Below are 16,187 nucleotides of genomic sequence, written 5' to 3'. Positions count from 1 at the left end.
TCGAAAATTGGTATCCGCAGCTATCCTGCTATAGGCGCTCAGCAATCACGGATAGCATGGAGTAGAAAAAAACGGGGCCGCAGACTAGATGACCTCATGGGGTCGTATCGCAACTCCGTCGTCAAAGCATCTCGATGGTGCAGGCGAAAAAGAATATCATATCTCTCTCTCTCTCTCTTCAACTGATCGTAACATCGTCGCTACCTTAGCTACCGAGACGTACCTACGTCCGTATTGTAGCCGCGAACGGTATCTATCTAATGATGCGTAACGTGCCTTGATTGATCCTGTCGTGTTGCTAGGACAGGCTTCGGTACGAACTGAAGTTTGGCTGATTTCAGGCGCACTGCTGCCAAGGTATGGATTTTGTTAGTGTTTCTATGGTACTTATAGTTTAGCTGTGACGTTGTAAATTTCACATAATGTTCTTATTATATTATATATTGATAGTATATTATCCTTAAATCGTTAATTCCTTTTCAACGGCAATGCGAAGGTTCAGAACCGTCGTGAAATACTGCTGCCGACGTAATCTTCGGCCGTCGATGCTTCAAGGTTATCATTGTGACGTCAAATCCACAATAATGGCTCGAAAATTTGACTTCTGGTAGTACCGGTACTCAAGTTTGTTTTTCAGGCGCAGTAACATACCGACGGAGCCCATTTGTGTACGATTACAAGCAACGATCTGCACAAAAACATCATTATTTGTCTCCATTGAGTCCTCGTCATCTCCCGAAGCAATTTTACGATTGAAAAACTTGAATAAATACGGATATATTGGTGTGAAGTCTGTGTTGTCGCAGTACAATTGGTGGCTTCAGTAGATCCGTATATTAACTTAACGCGTTATGTGTCGCTAAAGATTGGTGCAAAGATATGCAAAATGTCTTTAGGTATTGGCATCTGTTGAAAATCATTGCCGTCGTGGAAATATATATCAAATAAAGTTACTATTCCGTACACGTAATCCAGCGAAATTGCCTCTTAGTAGCAAGTCTTGAATTTTGAATTCATTATTGCACAATGCCACGACTGCCATGACTGTCACGACTGCTATGTCGACTAGCAGGTTACGCTAGACAGGGAGTTAGTGAGCTGCGGTACGAGAAGTTTGATCGTAATTCACGCGACTGATCAGTGAATGATAGGTCCAGTTGAGCGAATACGCCGTATCCTGATTAAAGGAACAATTAGTTAGATATTATTCATATATAGGACCTACTCAATTAAACATAGAGACTTCTATACTCTTTGATTGTGAATCGGATATGCTGGACTGCTTGTGGCTCGTCCACGCCATTTTATCAAATCTTATGCAAGAATTGCAATTTATAGTTCTACTTCGTCGGCTCTTAATTAAATTCATACAGAATACATATTAATTAAATTGTAATAATTATTATTCCATGTCTTGGTTTTGCACGTAACAAATCGTCACCAGCCGTAGTTGTGAACGTAAAGCCGATTGAGCGTCGTAAGGCTTCCATAAGGAGTCCAAGCACAATCGTCCTACTTACCGGACAATTACAACGTAAACCGTATGTACATTTCCCATTCTGATATCCATCGTGATAGCCACTCACAAACGTAGAAGAATGTAGCTTACTAGTCAGTCGATCGTTGCTATGTGCAACCAATCACGTGGCCGAAGTTCTGCAAATAGCCTGCTGCAGTTAACAATAAGTTCGTATTGGTAATTTATTCTCTAAAAGCTTTTTGACTGATTTTCACCAGCACCAAACAAAACGATGTGGTGAATCAATTTCGTGCCATTGTCGGATTGTGATGCACTGATAGTTATAGCAAACTAATAGACAGTACAAACACGCGTTCGCCAGTCTATTTATTTCTTGGGGTGACCTATATTTCTTGTAATATACCGTTTGAACTGCGTTATAGGAACCAACATATGTTTCATATCAAAGTGGCGAGCATAATTATCTTGATCTGTTATTTCGCTGGTTTCGCATGCATATTCATATTCTAGCTAGTAAGTATATATATTAATATATATTTTTGATAGATGATGACGCCAATGATCGAGTAGCATTCATATAACTAAGAAATGAAATTTCGTTACAGCTATTTTCCAAATAGGCAAATAATGCGATGCATTTTAAATGTATAAATGTGTTCTGACTATACACAGAATTATTTCAAAATTACCTTCATAAGAAGGTTTATTTACTGAGCATTCTCAAGTCAATAATCACGTCGAGGGGGCGTCTTTATCAATAAAACATCCAACCAATTCCGACGATAATAATCAGGAATCATCGCTCCTTCATAATTGATGTATGTGGTCAAAGGAATCACTTATACCTCGTCTGCTGTGGTTATCTCTCGATAATGGATATTCGTCGACGGCAGTTCTCCGTTGCAACCTCGCTGTTCATCAGCGGAATCTTAGTACTGAATTACATCAATGACTCGCCTTTGTCTTTCGGCCGTTTTTCAAGCGAAGATGACCGCCAAAAGGTTTTAATTATATTGACACAAACCCGAAGTGGTAGCAGTTTTACCGGCGAAGTTTTTGCCGCCACCAACAACAGCGTGTACTTCTACGAACCTTTGTATCCATTCGGACTGGACTGCCAGTTATTTAGATCGGAGAAACTTGACCTATTGAAACAAATCCTCAGTTGTAATTTCACGAATATCGACGATGCGTACAAGTACGGATTCGGCGTATCGGGCTGGCAAGACGGGGCATTATGCAGGAAGCACGGATTTTGCTTTACAGGTGCAAGTGTCGGTCTACAAAACAGTTACCGTAAAACATGTGAGCAATTAGAACCGGATATTAATGACTGCGGATATCCAATGCGCGGTGATATTCTGAGAAATGTGTGTGAAAATTCGAGTCTGCTTATCACCAAAATTACTCGGGTCTGTTCGGTGGAAGAATTGGAAGATACATATCGGCATCTGAAGCGGATGAAAAAGGAGACTTACGTTCTTCATCTAGTTAGAGATCTCAGGTGATTTGCTGGAATTGTAATTGTAATTGTAGGGGGGGGGGGATATGTACCATATGGCTGTCTTAGTGTCCACTGCCCATCAGAGTTGGATCAATTGTAATTTGTAATTGAGCTGAATGCAATTAATTACATTTTTTCAGGTAATTGTAATTGTAATTTGATAAAAATTTTGCTCAATTACAATCTTGATTACATTTTCATGGACACCTGACAATCATAACAGAAATAATAATTTAATCAATCATTTATTTGTCGCATCAGTGAAAATTCTGTACGAACCAGGATGACGACGAGGGCCTTAGTAAACAGTCACCACATAGCCTATTTACATCGGTGTTCTATGCGTGCTGCGTTATAACTAGATAATTCAGTCACGCTAGACTGTGTCCCATACTTCAGTAGCAACAGAAAACTTTGTGAAGTACAATATAGGCTAAACCAGTGGTTCTCAAACTGGGGGCGTGCCCCCTCCCCATTGGGCGGCGTGAAAGCATCGGAACAGGACGCGACGCTCCAGTGAACTGAAATCTTTTCCGCGCTTGGCCCGATTCACCTCCGTTTTATGGTTATTGCTCGGTGTATAGTCTGAATTTCGTAGTTATCAGGAGGTTCTTTCCTTTTGCATTTATTTTAATTTTACGAACCTTATCGTTATCATCCTTATCGCTGACGCCTTACCAATTACATTTCATTATCCTGACTCAGCTCTGAGTAGCCTAATCGCTTGATTACATTTCATTGACTGTCCTTTAGCCTATTCCCTGGGAGTCGCTCAAACCTTTGGTTCTTAACAGTCGCTTGAAACCTTTTCCTGTGCTTGTAGTTTTCAGTACCCATGATTAGGAATAGTTCTAATACGTTCGAGTTTTTTTTAATTCAAGGGTATCTACATATCAGAAATGAAACATGAATAGCTTGAGATTGTTGCTAATTACGTCGCTGCGGTTGTCAAAGAACACCTCTTTACTGAATCAATTACCTGTTTAAAAGTAATTGTAATTGTAATTATAATTGTAATAATTACATATTTAACAGTAATTGTAATTGTAATTTGATATTTTTAGCATTGAGTAATTGTAATTGAATTAAAATATTGTAATTGATCCAACTCTGCTGCCCATACATGTACATCATACTGGAATGACTTGATTCGAATCAAATTCGGAAATCACTTAGCTTCGAATACACAATATACACCTCAACAACATTCACCGTCAAGACCAGGGGCGGGCAACATACGGCCCGCGGACAGATTCCCGTCTCATATTATCATTTGGCCCGCAGCCGATATTACCCACTACTTGCTTACTACGTCAAATTTTAGTGACTGTATGTTAATATATACGTGTGTGCGCAGCGTGCGAGTGTGGATCTTCGTCGAAGCGAGTCGACTACAATGGTCATTTACACCAGGCCGATATTCTTCTTATTTGTTTATTCCGTCATCGTCGACTTGTAGCACGGCCCACTTCTGGGATTTTATAACACCAGTTACGCAGATGAGATGGCGATGAGGAGCCTAGATAAACCTCCAATTCTGGAGTCGACCTCGATCGGACTCGAACTTGCAACCCATTGGTGTTGTAGCTGTGGATTACACCACTACGCTATCGCGCCAGCACCCACTAAACCTTAATGAATTGATATCTTGGTAAATTTGGGGTACCGGGCTTATCGAACTCCTTGAAATCTTGCACCGTGTGCTGATGGATCAGAGAGAAGCAGACATGGCGGCGCCTGCATGACAAGGCTGTTCTCAAATCACCCTTGTCTTCATCATTGTCAACGAGAATTGGCTTTGAAATGACATTGCTGTTGTTTAGGGTTACCATATTTTGGAAATCTGAAAAGAGGACACCTTTTCAAAATGTTCAGACCTGCAATACCGGAGGAAAATCCTGAATAAATGGTCAATTTTTCACACTTTGTGGTCAGTTGACTAATAATAAATGGTCAACTTTCCGGCTAAAACCCCGAATTACAGTTTTTCTTTCGCATTATCCGCTGGCATACTAAAAAAAGTCCGCTTTCCGGCTCAACTTCCGAAATTGCCGCCGGAGCATTACGTCAGTGCTGATTTACTGTATCTCAGTCGCATTTTGCCTTGAGGACACTTTTAAAAAAGCAATAAAGAGGACGTATGGTAACCCTATTGTTGTTAAAATACATTCATTAAATACGACTTATTCCTTGCATATATGGATGAATGGGCGAATAATGTATCGATTCAGCAATCCGGCCCGCCGAGTAGGCCTACTTAATTTTACTATATCCGGCCCACCAACTGGAGAAGTTGCCCGCCCCTGGTCAAGACGCTGTGTAATATCGCACTATATCGCGAGATGTAGCTGTCACCGTGTTAGTTCAATTACAAACCGTGTTTAGAATACCGCTTTGCAAAAGTGAAGCGTTAGGTCAAAAAATGTCAAAATTGTAAACGAAGTCAAAATTTTTTACAACCTGCATTTCGTTTGTATCGTAGATTTTGCACTGTCGGGGAACTTATCATTTGACATTGTACCGCCTGTAGCCTACACTATAGGCCTACTGTTGTGGACGGCCCCTTGTCTGCTCATTGTGAATCATAAACATTCAAATAAAACAAATGGGTTGACATGGTGTTATATTCTACGTACCGCAAAATCCTAACTGAAGCAAGACTGCGTGGGCAGGGCATTGCATGGCTCGTATATCGAGAAGCGCTTGATGAATTTTGATGCAGACACCATTGTCAGAATGAGCCAACAACTGCTACTGTTGAACGTTCTTTCTTGGCAAGCAAGTAAGAACAGACACTTTCCACCCGAGAATGTAGGAAAGTATCTGTCGTTTCTACAACAGATTTTAACTACTGGTGATGTAACTACTGGAATTCTTCATAGGGCCATATTTCGTTACAATAAAGTTTTTCATGAAAACATTTTCATTTTTTAAGTCAAAAAACATTTTTCAGGCCGAACTACTTCGTAAGGACATACAGTTCGAACCAGAAATTAGCAGAAATTAGGATAAGTAGTACAATTCTAACATTATATCGGAAAACACCTAATTTGCATACGTTAGGTCAAAATTTTGTCAGAATTAAGTATTTTGACGTCAAATGTCTAAAGTTTGATTTTTTAGGTCAAAATCTTCCGTTTTTTAGGTAAAAAAATTGCCCTAGTAATTATATTTCGGTCTACTTTTGCAGGTCGATAGCATCATCCAATATCAAAATTGCGGGGAGATCAAAATTGCAAGGAATCAAGGAGGGTATCTTGAGTGTGTTTTGCAGCCGTCAAAAAGAAAATGTCGACTACCTTGACCGCGTTGTGCGAGGTTGGAATATGTTTCTTGACTCTCGCAGATAGTTAATATTTGTTGTACACTCTGAGCGAATAGAGTTCGTATTCACACCATCATTGGGATTCAAATGTTGTGTTTGATTTATACCGTGCTGTAAGTCTGAGGTATGTTCTGGTTTCATGTACCCTACTATGGGTATATATTCGCACTCGCACATGACAGGTCGTACACAGTTGTGAATACAGGATTTTTTCGGTAAGAGTGTAAGTCACGAGATGTGTCCGTTTCCGCGTTTAATAATGTTGCATATTGTGTACGCAACTGGAAGCCAGATCACTACAAAGTATGTATTTTGTGTTTCAAACATCATCACACTGCAATGCGTCGCGGTGGAATGAATTACCTTGTGTCCATTTTTCAAATCGATGGAAAATGAATTTTTTGTAGAATATTCATTTTCATCGGCCATATCTTTTCCATCTTCATGTGTATCACATTGTTTCAAAGTTAATCATGGCCAAAATATGGCTGAAAAGATATGAAAACTTTTACGTAAACACAATTATGCAGCATAGTTATTATTATTAATGGCAAATTTACAGTGGCGCTTATCGCCTTTTTCAGGCTTTGTGCGGCACGACGCGAATATTTGTAATGTTCATATTTCTTTGCCTTTCGTATTGTTGCGGACGACTTTCACTCTTTCTCTTACTCAGACTATTGGTCATATGCGTCCCAATCGTTGTCTTTGCTGCCGACTTCTAGCACGGCTCACTTTCAATCTGGGCTTTTCAATGCACTGCAACTGCAGTGAGGTCGGCGATGAGGAGCCCAGAGAAACCTCCGATACATAGAAGTTGGTCCGAACCGGGATTCAAACCACTGCCATTGGTGTCGTGACGTTAGTGCTTAATCAACTGCGCCGCTCGCTTCCCCTTGCAGCGTAGTTAGTTTGAGTCCACTTGTGTGATATTGGCGGTACAATCCATTAGCAAATCTATTATAGGAAGTGTTTATTAATTGTTAAATCTATCACCGTGAAGGATAAATTATGTTCAACGGCAGATACTATGCTCTTGCATATGCGAGAAAACCTTGCTTACAAGTCAAAGCTGTAAGTGGAGTGGGAGGTTAAAATACTCTACACTAGGGGTCGCCAACTAAAAACGGGTCACGGGGCACTTTTCAAATTTCGTAGTGGCCTCGGCCCTAAGTTTGACATCGGTGTTTTAAAACTTTTCGTCAGTTGAACGCTGTGCTCTCTAAGATAGGCGATGATGGGCAATGGGCATAGTTACCACAAAAAAGTAATAATTTATTTGGAGAATACAGATATAGCAGAAAATATCATGATCTTCAATTTCATTTTATTTTGAACTGTTGATTGTGTTGATACCTGTCAACGCCTTCCAGCGTCTAGGATTCGATATTGGGGCTATAGCGAACCACGGCACTAGCTGAAAGACGATCTGCTTGTAAAGCTCGACCTTGTTTGGAAGCCATAAACCCATTTCTATCGTCCCAGGTGGCAGGGGCCATTGTACGTCAAGGCAATATTCCCATTCATATCAGCTGATTCTACCTCGATGAAATGCTGTAGCGTGTTGCCATCAACAAAGCCATTTTAGATTACAAGCCATTTGGGGTACAGAACTTCAGAATAACGCGAAACAATAACTTCATATTGTAGATTTATTCGCCAAAGGCTTTTCGACTGACTCTCATCAGTAGCGAACGTCAGTGATAGTATAGATAACTAACCTACGAGGAAAACAAATATTTACCCCAGTTAATGTGGACGAGCCGAGTAACGTGACACGGCGATGTAAAACCGTGGCGGCTTGAAGATTTAATCAATAAAGGCGGCATTTGATAAGCTCAAACTTTTTTCTCGCTTGTCACAGACATGTTGGAACCAATGTTCCCTCTAATTTTTAACGGGTCTGCGCACACTCACCAACTTACTGCGCAGACCCTTGGAAAACAGTGTGTAACGACCAAAAAAAGGTCATCACTTCGGATTTTTTGTGCGCAACTTAGATTTTCTGTGCGCAGAGACCGTGAAAGCACTGCGCATTTGCGCACGTGCGCAGCTTAGAGGGAACATTGGTTGGAACTGTTGTCGCAGAAAATTTTGACTGTTTCAGAAAAATGAATTTGCTTGCTTACCCCAGATTCAGAGCCCCTGGTTTATATGATTGCTAATGTACTATATCGAAGTGTTGGGATCAAGTTACTATCTTCGAGTCACGAGTCATCTAGGGTCATTGCACATTTTTACTCGAGTCGAGTCAAGTCAATCGATTTTCTAAGGTAACTCGAGTCAAGTCAAGTCACAGTTTAAGTCAAATTGATTTTTCAAAGTATCAGTCATGATTCAAAGTCATTCTCATCATATTTTGCTGGCTGTGTGAACGAAAGATTAATTGACCGTTTATCTTTAATCAAAAACCGAATATAAAGTTAAATATGCATGCAAAAAAGGCGTTGTATCGCGCACGCACACGTAGAAATGCTAATAAAATAGGTGAGTAATTGTATAGCTATACAAGCTACAGTCTGTTATTATCAGTCAAGAGGATCGAATACGAAGCTTCCAGAAGTTGAAACAAATTGATATGGTCGTTTTCCACCGTCTATACGCATCCGGGAAAATAGAAACGCAAAAATAAAGAGGGCTGGTAAAGGGATTACTGCGCATTGAGCCGTCCAAGAAACCGACTAACCGAGACAAGTTGCTATTAAATTGTTCTATACTGCTACTACTACTTCGACAACGTAAGCTATGATGATTTCGCTTTCGATCAGTTTATTTGTGATGTAACAATAGAGGAACGGTGAAATGTACAATCAGTGAACGAAGTACTGGTTGCTCTCACAAGTGACACCGGCGTATCGCGAACAATCCAAACTTACACTTGATGACTTGAAATTGACTCGTACATTTCGCTCCGAGTCAGGAGTCAATCCGCATTTCTGAAGCTCCGAGTCAAGTCAAATAATTATTGCAAAGTGACTCGAGTCAAGTCATATGAAAAAGTTGACTCGTGTCTGACTCGAGTAAAGTCACGACTCGAGTCATCCCCACACTGCTATGTCGATTGTACATGTAAATGTAAAACACATTTAGTTTGTCCTTATCATTAATAGCCAATTATTTCACTCGCAGGCAAGACCAAGCATTCATCCATCATCGAGGACGGAAGATACATCAGGATGCGCTACGAAGATTTCGCGACCAATACGATCGAGAGAGCAAGGGAGGTTTTCCGGTGGGTTTCGGCTACATGCTATATCTCATTACCTTGATTTTTCCTCACACTTTAATCAAAATGATGCCATCACCTAGGGCAGTGGTTCCCAACCGCGGGGAATTCCCCCCTTGGGGGGAATGTCGAACTTTTTAGGGGGGATTTGGCTTTAGCGTTGTAACGCAAGATACACTAGATTGGCAACATTTTTCGACTTTTATGTTAGAACTGCAAAGTATGAAACTAGTTCTTAGGAGGTCTGTTTCGGCGAATTCTTAGCTAGATATATATTTATATGCCTCTTCAATCTTCCACCCCCTGAAAAAGTGAGGCGCGTGAGACGATGTCGTTGGGCCCGCGACAGCCTCTCGACCAAATTGCAACCAGCCTGGGAAAAGTCGGGGAGAATTCAGCACAAAAAGGCCGTTGGGGAAAATGTTTACTTTTTTTAAGCCAACATCTCTGCTAACGTGCAAAACACGAAATTCATTGATTCAACTCAAGGCCATCGCAAAAGCGAATTTGGTGATTTATTTGTAGTCAGGAGCTACCCGACCAGTAAAAAAACAGGCCAAATTTAGAGTAATTTTACCACAACGGAAAGTAATGACCAAATTTCTTTTGATTTAGATAAATTTTTGATAACAATCAGTGGTGGCCCTACTATTGGGGGTCCTGGGAGAGACTTCCAGGGTCCCTATGAGTATGCAATCGCAGCATTTTGGGGACTTCACCCCCAGACCCCCTCGCTTCTATTATTAACAACTTCAATTAATGCGCCATATGGACCGGAATTACGTCAGTCACGTGTGTGACACTGTAACACGGTTTTGAAGCAGGCTTCAATGTTGAATTGTTGTAGCTTCTGGGCCTTCTTTTATTATACATTGAAAAATTATAAAGTAAGTGACCCCGCTAAATATATCTCATGTCTTCATGTTAAAGATGTATGGCATGTAGCGTGAAATAATAAAATAGCTGCAGGCTAATATACCATTTGGCAAGCTATCGGGTGACATTAGTAATAATGCAACACACCACGTCAATTTTTGGTTATGGGTTATGGAACTCTACTAACAAATGCAGAGATTTGATGATTGACCCATCTGTACGGAACCATCTTCTTGACTGATACACGGATTTCGACTTTTATTCGCTATAATCCTTGAAAAGGCACTTAAATCAAAGATGGGGGTCCTTCGTCCAAGGGCCCCTGGGCGACCGCCCACACCAAAAGCCACCACTGATAACAATACACCTATAGTGTCAAATAATTTATATGGAAGTTGTCAGCGGTACCTTACGAAAGTGTCATGCGGTACGCATTCAACATAGTTAGGGCATATCTGAATACGTTTTGGCATATATTGCTCAGTCAAAAAATGGCTGTGCGTTAAAAAGCACCTTTTTAGTAACCGGGCAACTTTTTTTAGGGGGGAATTTCGACTCAAATATCGGCCTATAGGGGTCCACGAGCCGAAAAAGGTTTGGAACCACTGACCTAGCGACGTCGAGAGAGGCGTACATGTAGACACGTAGTATTTGTAACTGTATCTTCCACCCAACCTCGTTACGGCTTGATTACCAGCTGGATAACAATTATTAGTGTTGTTATCGTCCGTGTGGCTATATTATGAACTTCGGTGAGGGCTGAGAATATGACATAATACGATCAAGTATAAGGACGCATCTCTTAAATTCGGACACTATAATTATATAGTTGCAGATTCTACATGACCCTTTCATGAACCCCTTGAAACTATTACGATAAGCCCCGCGGAGCCATGAACCCCAAGTTACGAACCTCGCCGCTTAGCGAAATCCCATATATATACTATGAAGAAAATATGCACACGAGAATCGAATACCACGTAATTGTCACATATATCATGTCAGTAAGTGAACATCATAAACACAGTATATTAAATGACTGTAGCGACGTTCCTTTCATTGAAAAAAAAACGAAGAAAAGACCAGGGAATCGTTAACATTTAACGTCGATAACACTGGTCAACACATATTTTTAGGCAGGCAAAGTAAGAGTGGTTTTGGAGGTTCTGAAGGGCACTGATTCCGAATATGACTTTAGTGTTTTCAAATCGGCTCTTGTTGTGGAGATAACCCAGGGGGCTATTTTGACCAAAATCTACCATTTTCGCGGTAATGGTTGGATATAAAATCGGCTCAGTCGTACTATAAAGTTTAGAAAACCAATCTACTTGTTATTTTTACACACAGAAGACTCTTTTAAATCAAAATACAGCAACAGCACTATATTTATGGGTAATAGATTTATCATAGTTACAGATTTTCACGGATATTATGTACATAAATAAACTTCAGTCATGTACATAAGTATTTACCTATATACTCAAATAACGTGGCATTATTTCAATCAGCTTTACGCCAATCACCTATTGTAAATTTGAAATAATAAGTTGGAATATAATATTCTTGATATATTTTGAATCAAAATTGTTTATTTGTAAGATTTTCGCCTGCAAGCTATTTAGCGCAGTTTCTTGAAAGGTTCCGGCAATGGTCTGACATAATATGTTCAATTGTTCATCTCATCTGCCCTGATATCTCTCTTTTGTTGTTCCGATGTCTTGGTAGAGCCTCTCCCCTTGCTAATCAACAAGATGATCAGGAAATATATCAAGATTTCTGAACATGAAGTGAACTTTTATGCTCATGTTTGTGCCTTAAGTGTTCGATATGCAGATTGGAATTTTCGGACCAACTGTTTGTGGTTTGGTGCTTTATGATCACCTGAAAAGTTTTATTTACTACATTTTAGTAGAAATTACATGCAGTGAACTCCTTCCTATTGTGAAATGGGAATCTTTCATCGGTATTCGAATATACCAGATACCAGATTTAAGCTTCTCGTTTGATAGGGTTACTAGGTATACCCACTTTGTTGACTCAGCGGAAAATTATCAATTTACCAGTCAATAGAAAGGAGACGCATATGAGTATTGTAGTTACGCTTTTCAAGGACATATTTTATAGTTTTACACTCCTCTTTAATCTTGGTAGAATGACCAATTGATGTATGAGAATATGTATTTCCGTTGTGCAAAAGTTCAATTTACATGCTTGTCAAACTGCTTTTTTGACAAACAAATATTTCGCATCATGTCATGTTGATATTGATAGAATGACTGAGAATGACATGAGGGTTTTTTCTAGTCAATTAGTTATTTATTCACAGTATAAAATTAGAAAAAAAACTACGATTTTCTTCCTACCAAATGAAATATCTAAGGGCAAATACAGTATTTTTGGGCTTTTTAGGGGTATAAATTTCTTCTGACAAACAGCCAATCTGACAAAACTAATGTGAAATACGTAATTAGCAACCTCAAAAACCCCAGAAACGGCACTCATCTGTTCTGCCTAAAATAAAAATTTCATTTTGTTGACCAGCGTAATTGATGTCAATACATCACTTCAGAAATGAAAGTTTTGATTTATCTTTGAATTGCCTGATTTCCAATAAATATTTTTTAGAATATTCAAATTGCCTTTGCCATCAGAGGTAGCTCTCAATATACGCGAACGTCTTCAACCAAACATAACTTTCTTGAAAGAAAGTGTTAAAAATGGCGGCGATGACGGCAGACAGGTAAAGCTTAAAAAGCCTTCTATGTGTCATTTATAATAATTTCTTTATGTTGTATAGTGCGACTATTGACACAGGCTTGCAATTAGTGTACTCGCAGTATGAACTTTGGACAATTTCGTGTTATTATCGGAGGTAACGCTGAGCACGTTTTGTAACAAAATATTGAAACTTTATTGGGGCTCATGCACTTTTGGTAGCATATTTATTATTCAAAATATTACATTCCTCAATATGAGCGAGGATAGTTCTCCCGTGGACCGATTCGATTCAATATGTACGCTTCTAATATTGCAGGATCATTTTCATATCATCATGTAAGAGTAAATATTCGTTTCACAGGCCAAACTGTTGCTCAAGGGACTCAATGCCTTCGGAACGGTTCGCGACCCATTTAAAATAGTCAATGAATGGAGAAGTATCGTCCCGTTTGAAATCGTGAAGAATATCCAAGAGAAATGCGGTGACGTGTTGAAGAAATTGGGATATAAATTGTTTGAAAACGAGCAGGATATGAAGGATATTTCAGTGCCTGCGTACGGACATTAGAGATGCAAGGATCATGGCTGTTCGCGATCCAAATCCGATACGATAAAACGGAATTATGATCCAGTATCGTGTTTCCGTCTTTGATGTTAAAATCACGATTCAAAGTCTTAGCATCGGGCACCCCTGTCGCGGACAGACGTGGTCAGTACTCAGTCAGTACTCAGTCTGCTTTTCGGAGTACTGAAGTTTGCTTTGCTAACTTATTGAAATGCTTAAATTTAGGACTACATCCACGTCTACTACATAAGTTTCTTTTATTCCAAAGCTACTTAATTTTTACACTTTGAATTTGTTACTGAACTAGGATTTAGCTTTCTCACTACTTGCTGATGTGTTTATGATTTTCAGATTACTTCTTTTGGGCCTAGAATATTTACATTGCTACTTCCACTTGAGTATTTTAATATCTCTGGTCGTCGATATTTTTCTAAGTAAGACTTTCGCATGTGGCGACTAATTTTGCCACAAACGAAAGCCGAAATTTGATTAATTTATGAAAATGAGATAAATACATACCGAAAAAATCTGACGTGATAGAGAAATTCTGAGCATAGAATCGGATTCAGCAATCTAATATTAGCCTAGATCAATTATAAAAACTTTTAGGGCAATATTCTTTTGAAATTCGGAGACCAGTGTAATTATATGGGCCGAGAAGAGCTTCTGAATGAACAAAGATATAGAATCACTGGATTCCAGTTCACCGAAAACTCATTCATTCCGTACTACAACAACCAAGTTTTCATGATAGATGATTTAAATAACATTATTTGATCTGTTGCTTACCATGATGTCACTTACGAAATCCGAAATTTGAATAATTTATGAAAATAAGAAAAATTCATAAAGAAAAAATCTGATGTGATAGAGAAAATCTGGGCACAGAACCGGCAACCTTAAACTAGCCTAAATCAATCATTAAATTTTTTTGGCGCAAAAATCCTTCCGAAATTTGTAGACCAGTGTAATTCATCATGTTAATTTGACGAAGCCGATATGAAAAGGGAGCGGCTCTATTCATAAAGTTGAGATGGAACGCGAGTATAGAATTAAGTTTGCTCAGCAATGACGGTAATCAGGAAATAAGATTATTCTTCAGGGGCGGGCGACTTCTCCAGTCGGCGGGCCGGATTTAGGAAAATTGAGTACTTGGCGGGCCAGATTGCTGAATCGATACATTATTCACCCATTTATCCACATATACAAGGAATAAATCGTATTTAATGAATGTATTTTAACGACAGCAATGTCACTTCAAAGCCAATTCTCGCCCCTGATGGTGAAGGCAATGTGTATTTGAGAATAACATTGTCGTACAGGCCCCGCCATGTCTGCTTCTATCTGATCAATCAACACACTGTGCAATCTCTAATTTAGATTTCAAGGCGTTCGATAAGCCCGGTAACCCTAATTTACCTAGATATCAATTCATTAGGGTTGAGTAGTTGACGGGATAGCGTCGTTGTTCAACTGTGTGGCCTAATTAATCTCGATATTGAATTCATGCGGCCCGCGTCCTCTAAGAAATTTGAAAGGTGGCCTGCGACCCATTTTGAGTTGGCGACCCCCTGGCATATGCGGTGCAAAAAGCCTAGAAGTGTGCCGTGCTGCAAGTCAGCGGTTACGGAAGCAAAAATAAGAAATATCAGCCTGGTTTAAATGACCATTGTAGTCGACAAAAATCTTGATTACCACAGAGGACATTAGGGTTGAATGCATCGTAAATGCCGATAATGCAAGTCTTCTCGCTTCGAAGAACTTCCGCGTAAGCTCCACTCTCGCAATGCTGCTCATACACGTATATAATAACATACGGTCACTAAAATTTGACGTAGTAAGCAAGTAGTGTGGAGTCTCGGTAGACTGGGGCCGCGGGCCACATTAGCATGCAAGACGGAAAACTGTCCGCGGGCCGGATCCGGCCCGCGGGCCGTATGTTGCCCGCCCCTGTTCTATATTATCATTCTTGCATTACTATTTGATCCTCTTTTTGCGATACTGTAGAGCAGGGGTTCTTAACCCGCAGCCCGCAGACGGTTATTTTGCGGCCCGCGACATGTTTCATTATGAACGCAATTACTACTGGCACAGTATTGTTACATGTTAATTTAGCTACTTGCTACCTTACTCTCTTATCGCACCGTCTGTGTTTCGTTTGATTGATCGTTCGAAATTGCTTGGAATATCGCCCAAGAAATCTACTAGAGAATGTGTGTTGTCAATAAAACGTTAACACACTGTGCGAATATTCGCTGATTCCGAAACTTAGCAGCAAGGACAACATCACCTGGCAAATTTCGAAGCTATACAGTTGTCTGATTCAACCGTGACCAGAAGATTAATAGCAAGGTCCGTCGATTTTTCATTGCATGTTGTGAAGCACGTTGCCTCGAAACTACTTTAGCCTAGCATTTGACGAATATACCGACTCCACAGATATTGTACAGCTAATTATCTGGGAACATTTTTATCAGAGTGGACATATTTGCA

At 39.8% G+C, this 16,187-nt stretch overlaps 1 protein-coding gene across 3 annotated transcripts; it reads left to right on the top strand.

The window, feature by feature from the left end:
* Positions 1 to 202: 202 nt before the first annotated feature.
* On the top strand, positions 203 to 15,939 carry LOC145436920 (carbohydrate sulfotransferase 1-like). Of its 3 annotated transcripts, none has more exons than XM_080314114.1 (6): positions 203 to 357; positions 638 to 2,984; positions 6,175 to 6,302; positions 9,439 to 9,541; positions 13,037 to 13,151; positions 13,491 to 15,939. In XM_080314114.1, exons 2-6 carry the CDS (start codon positions 2,353 to 2,355, stop codon positions 13,695 to 13,697), a joined length of 1,185 nt encoding a protein of 394 aa, XP_080170240.1. In that variant the 5' UTR covers positions 203 to 357; positions 638 to 2,352; the 3' UTR covers positions 13,698 to 15,939. The 3 variants fall into 3 exon arrangements, with proteins under 3 accessions (XP_080170240.1, XP_080170239.1, XP_080170238.1); XM_080314113.1 differs by having other exon boundaries at positions 626 to 2,984; XM_080314112.1 differs by lacking the exon at positions 203 to 357 and having other exon boundaries at positions 398 to 2,984.
* The last annotated feature ends 248 nt before the right edge of the window (positions 15,940 to 16,187 follow it).

The sequence above is a fragment of the Botryllus schlosseri genome, chromosome 4 (assembly GCF_051294905.1).
Source record: "Botryllus schlosseri isolate E-star chromosome 4, Bs_hap1, whole genome shotgun sequence".
In the NCBI taxonomy this organism is placed as follows: Eukaryota; Metazoa; Chordata; class Ascidiacea; order Stolidobranchia; family Styelidae; genus Botryllus; species Botryllus schlosseri.
The sequence above is the reverse complement of the archived record's forward strand: the minus strand, read 5'-3'. Positions and strand labels throughout refer to the sequence as shown.

What these genes read in the sequence shown, in the direction of transcription:
- LOC145436920 (XM_080314114.1), top strand. Translation starts at nt 2,353, where the DNA reads ATGGATATTCGTCGACGGCAGTTCTCCGTTGCAACCTCGCTGTTCATC. An exon ending in CATCTAGTTAGAGATCTCAG is followed by an intron (nt 2,985 to 6,174) that starts GTGATTTGCTGG and finishes CTACTTTTGCAG; the next exon opens with GTCGATAGCATCATCCAATA. An exon ending in CCTTGACCGCGTTGTGCGAG is followed by an intron (nt 6,303 to 9,438) that starts GTTGGAATATGT and finishes TTTCACTCGCAG; the next exon opens with GCAAGACCAAGCATTCATCC.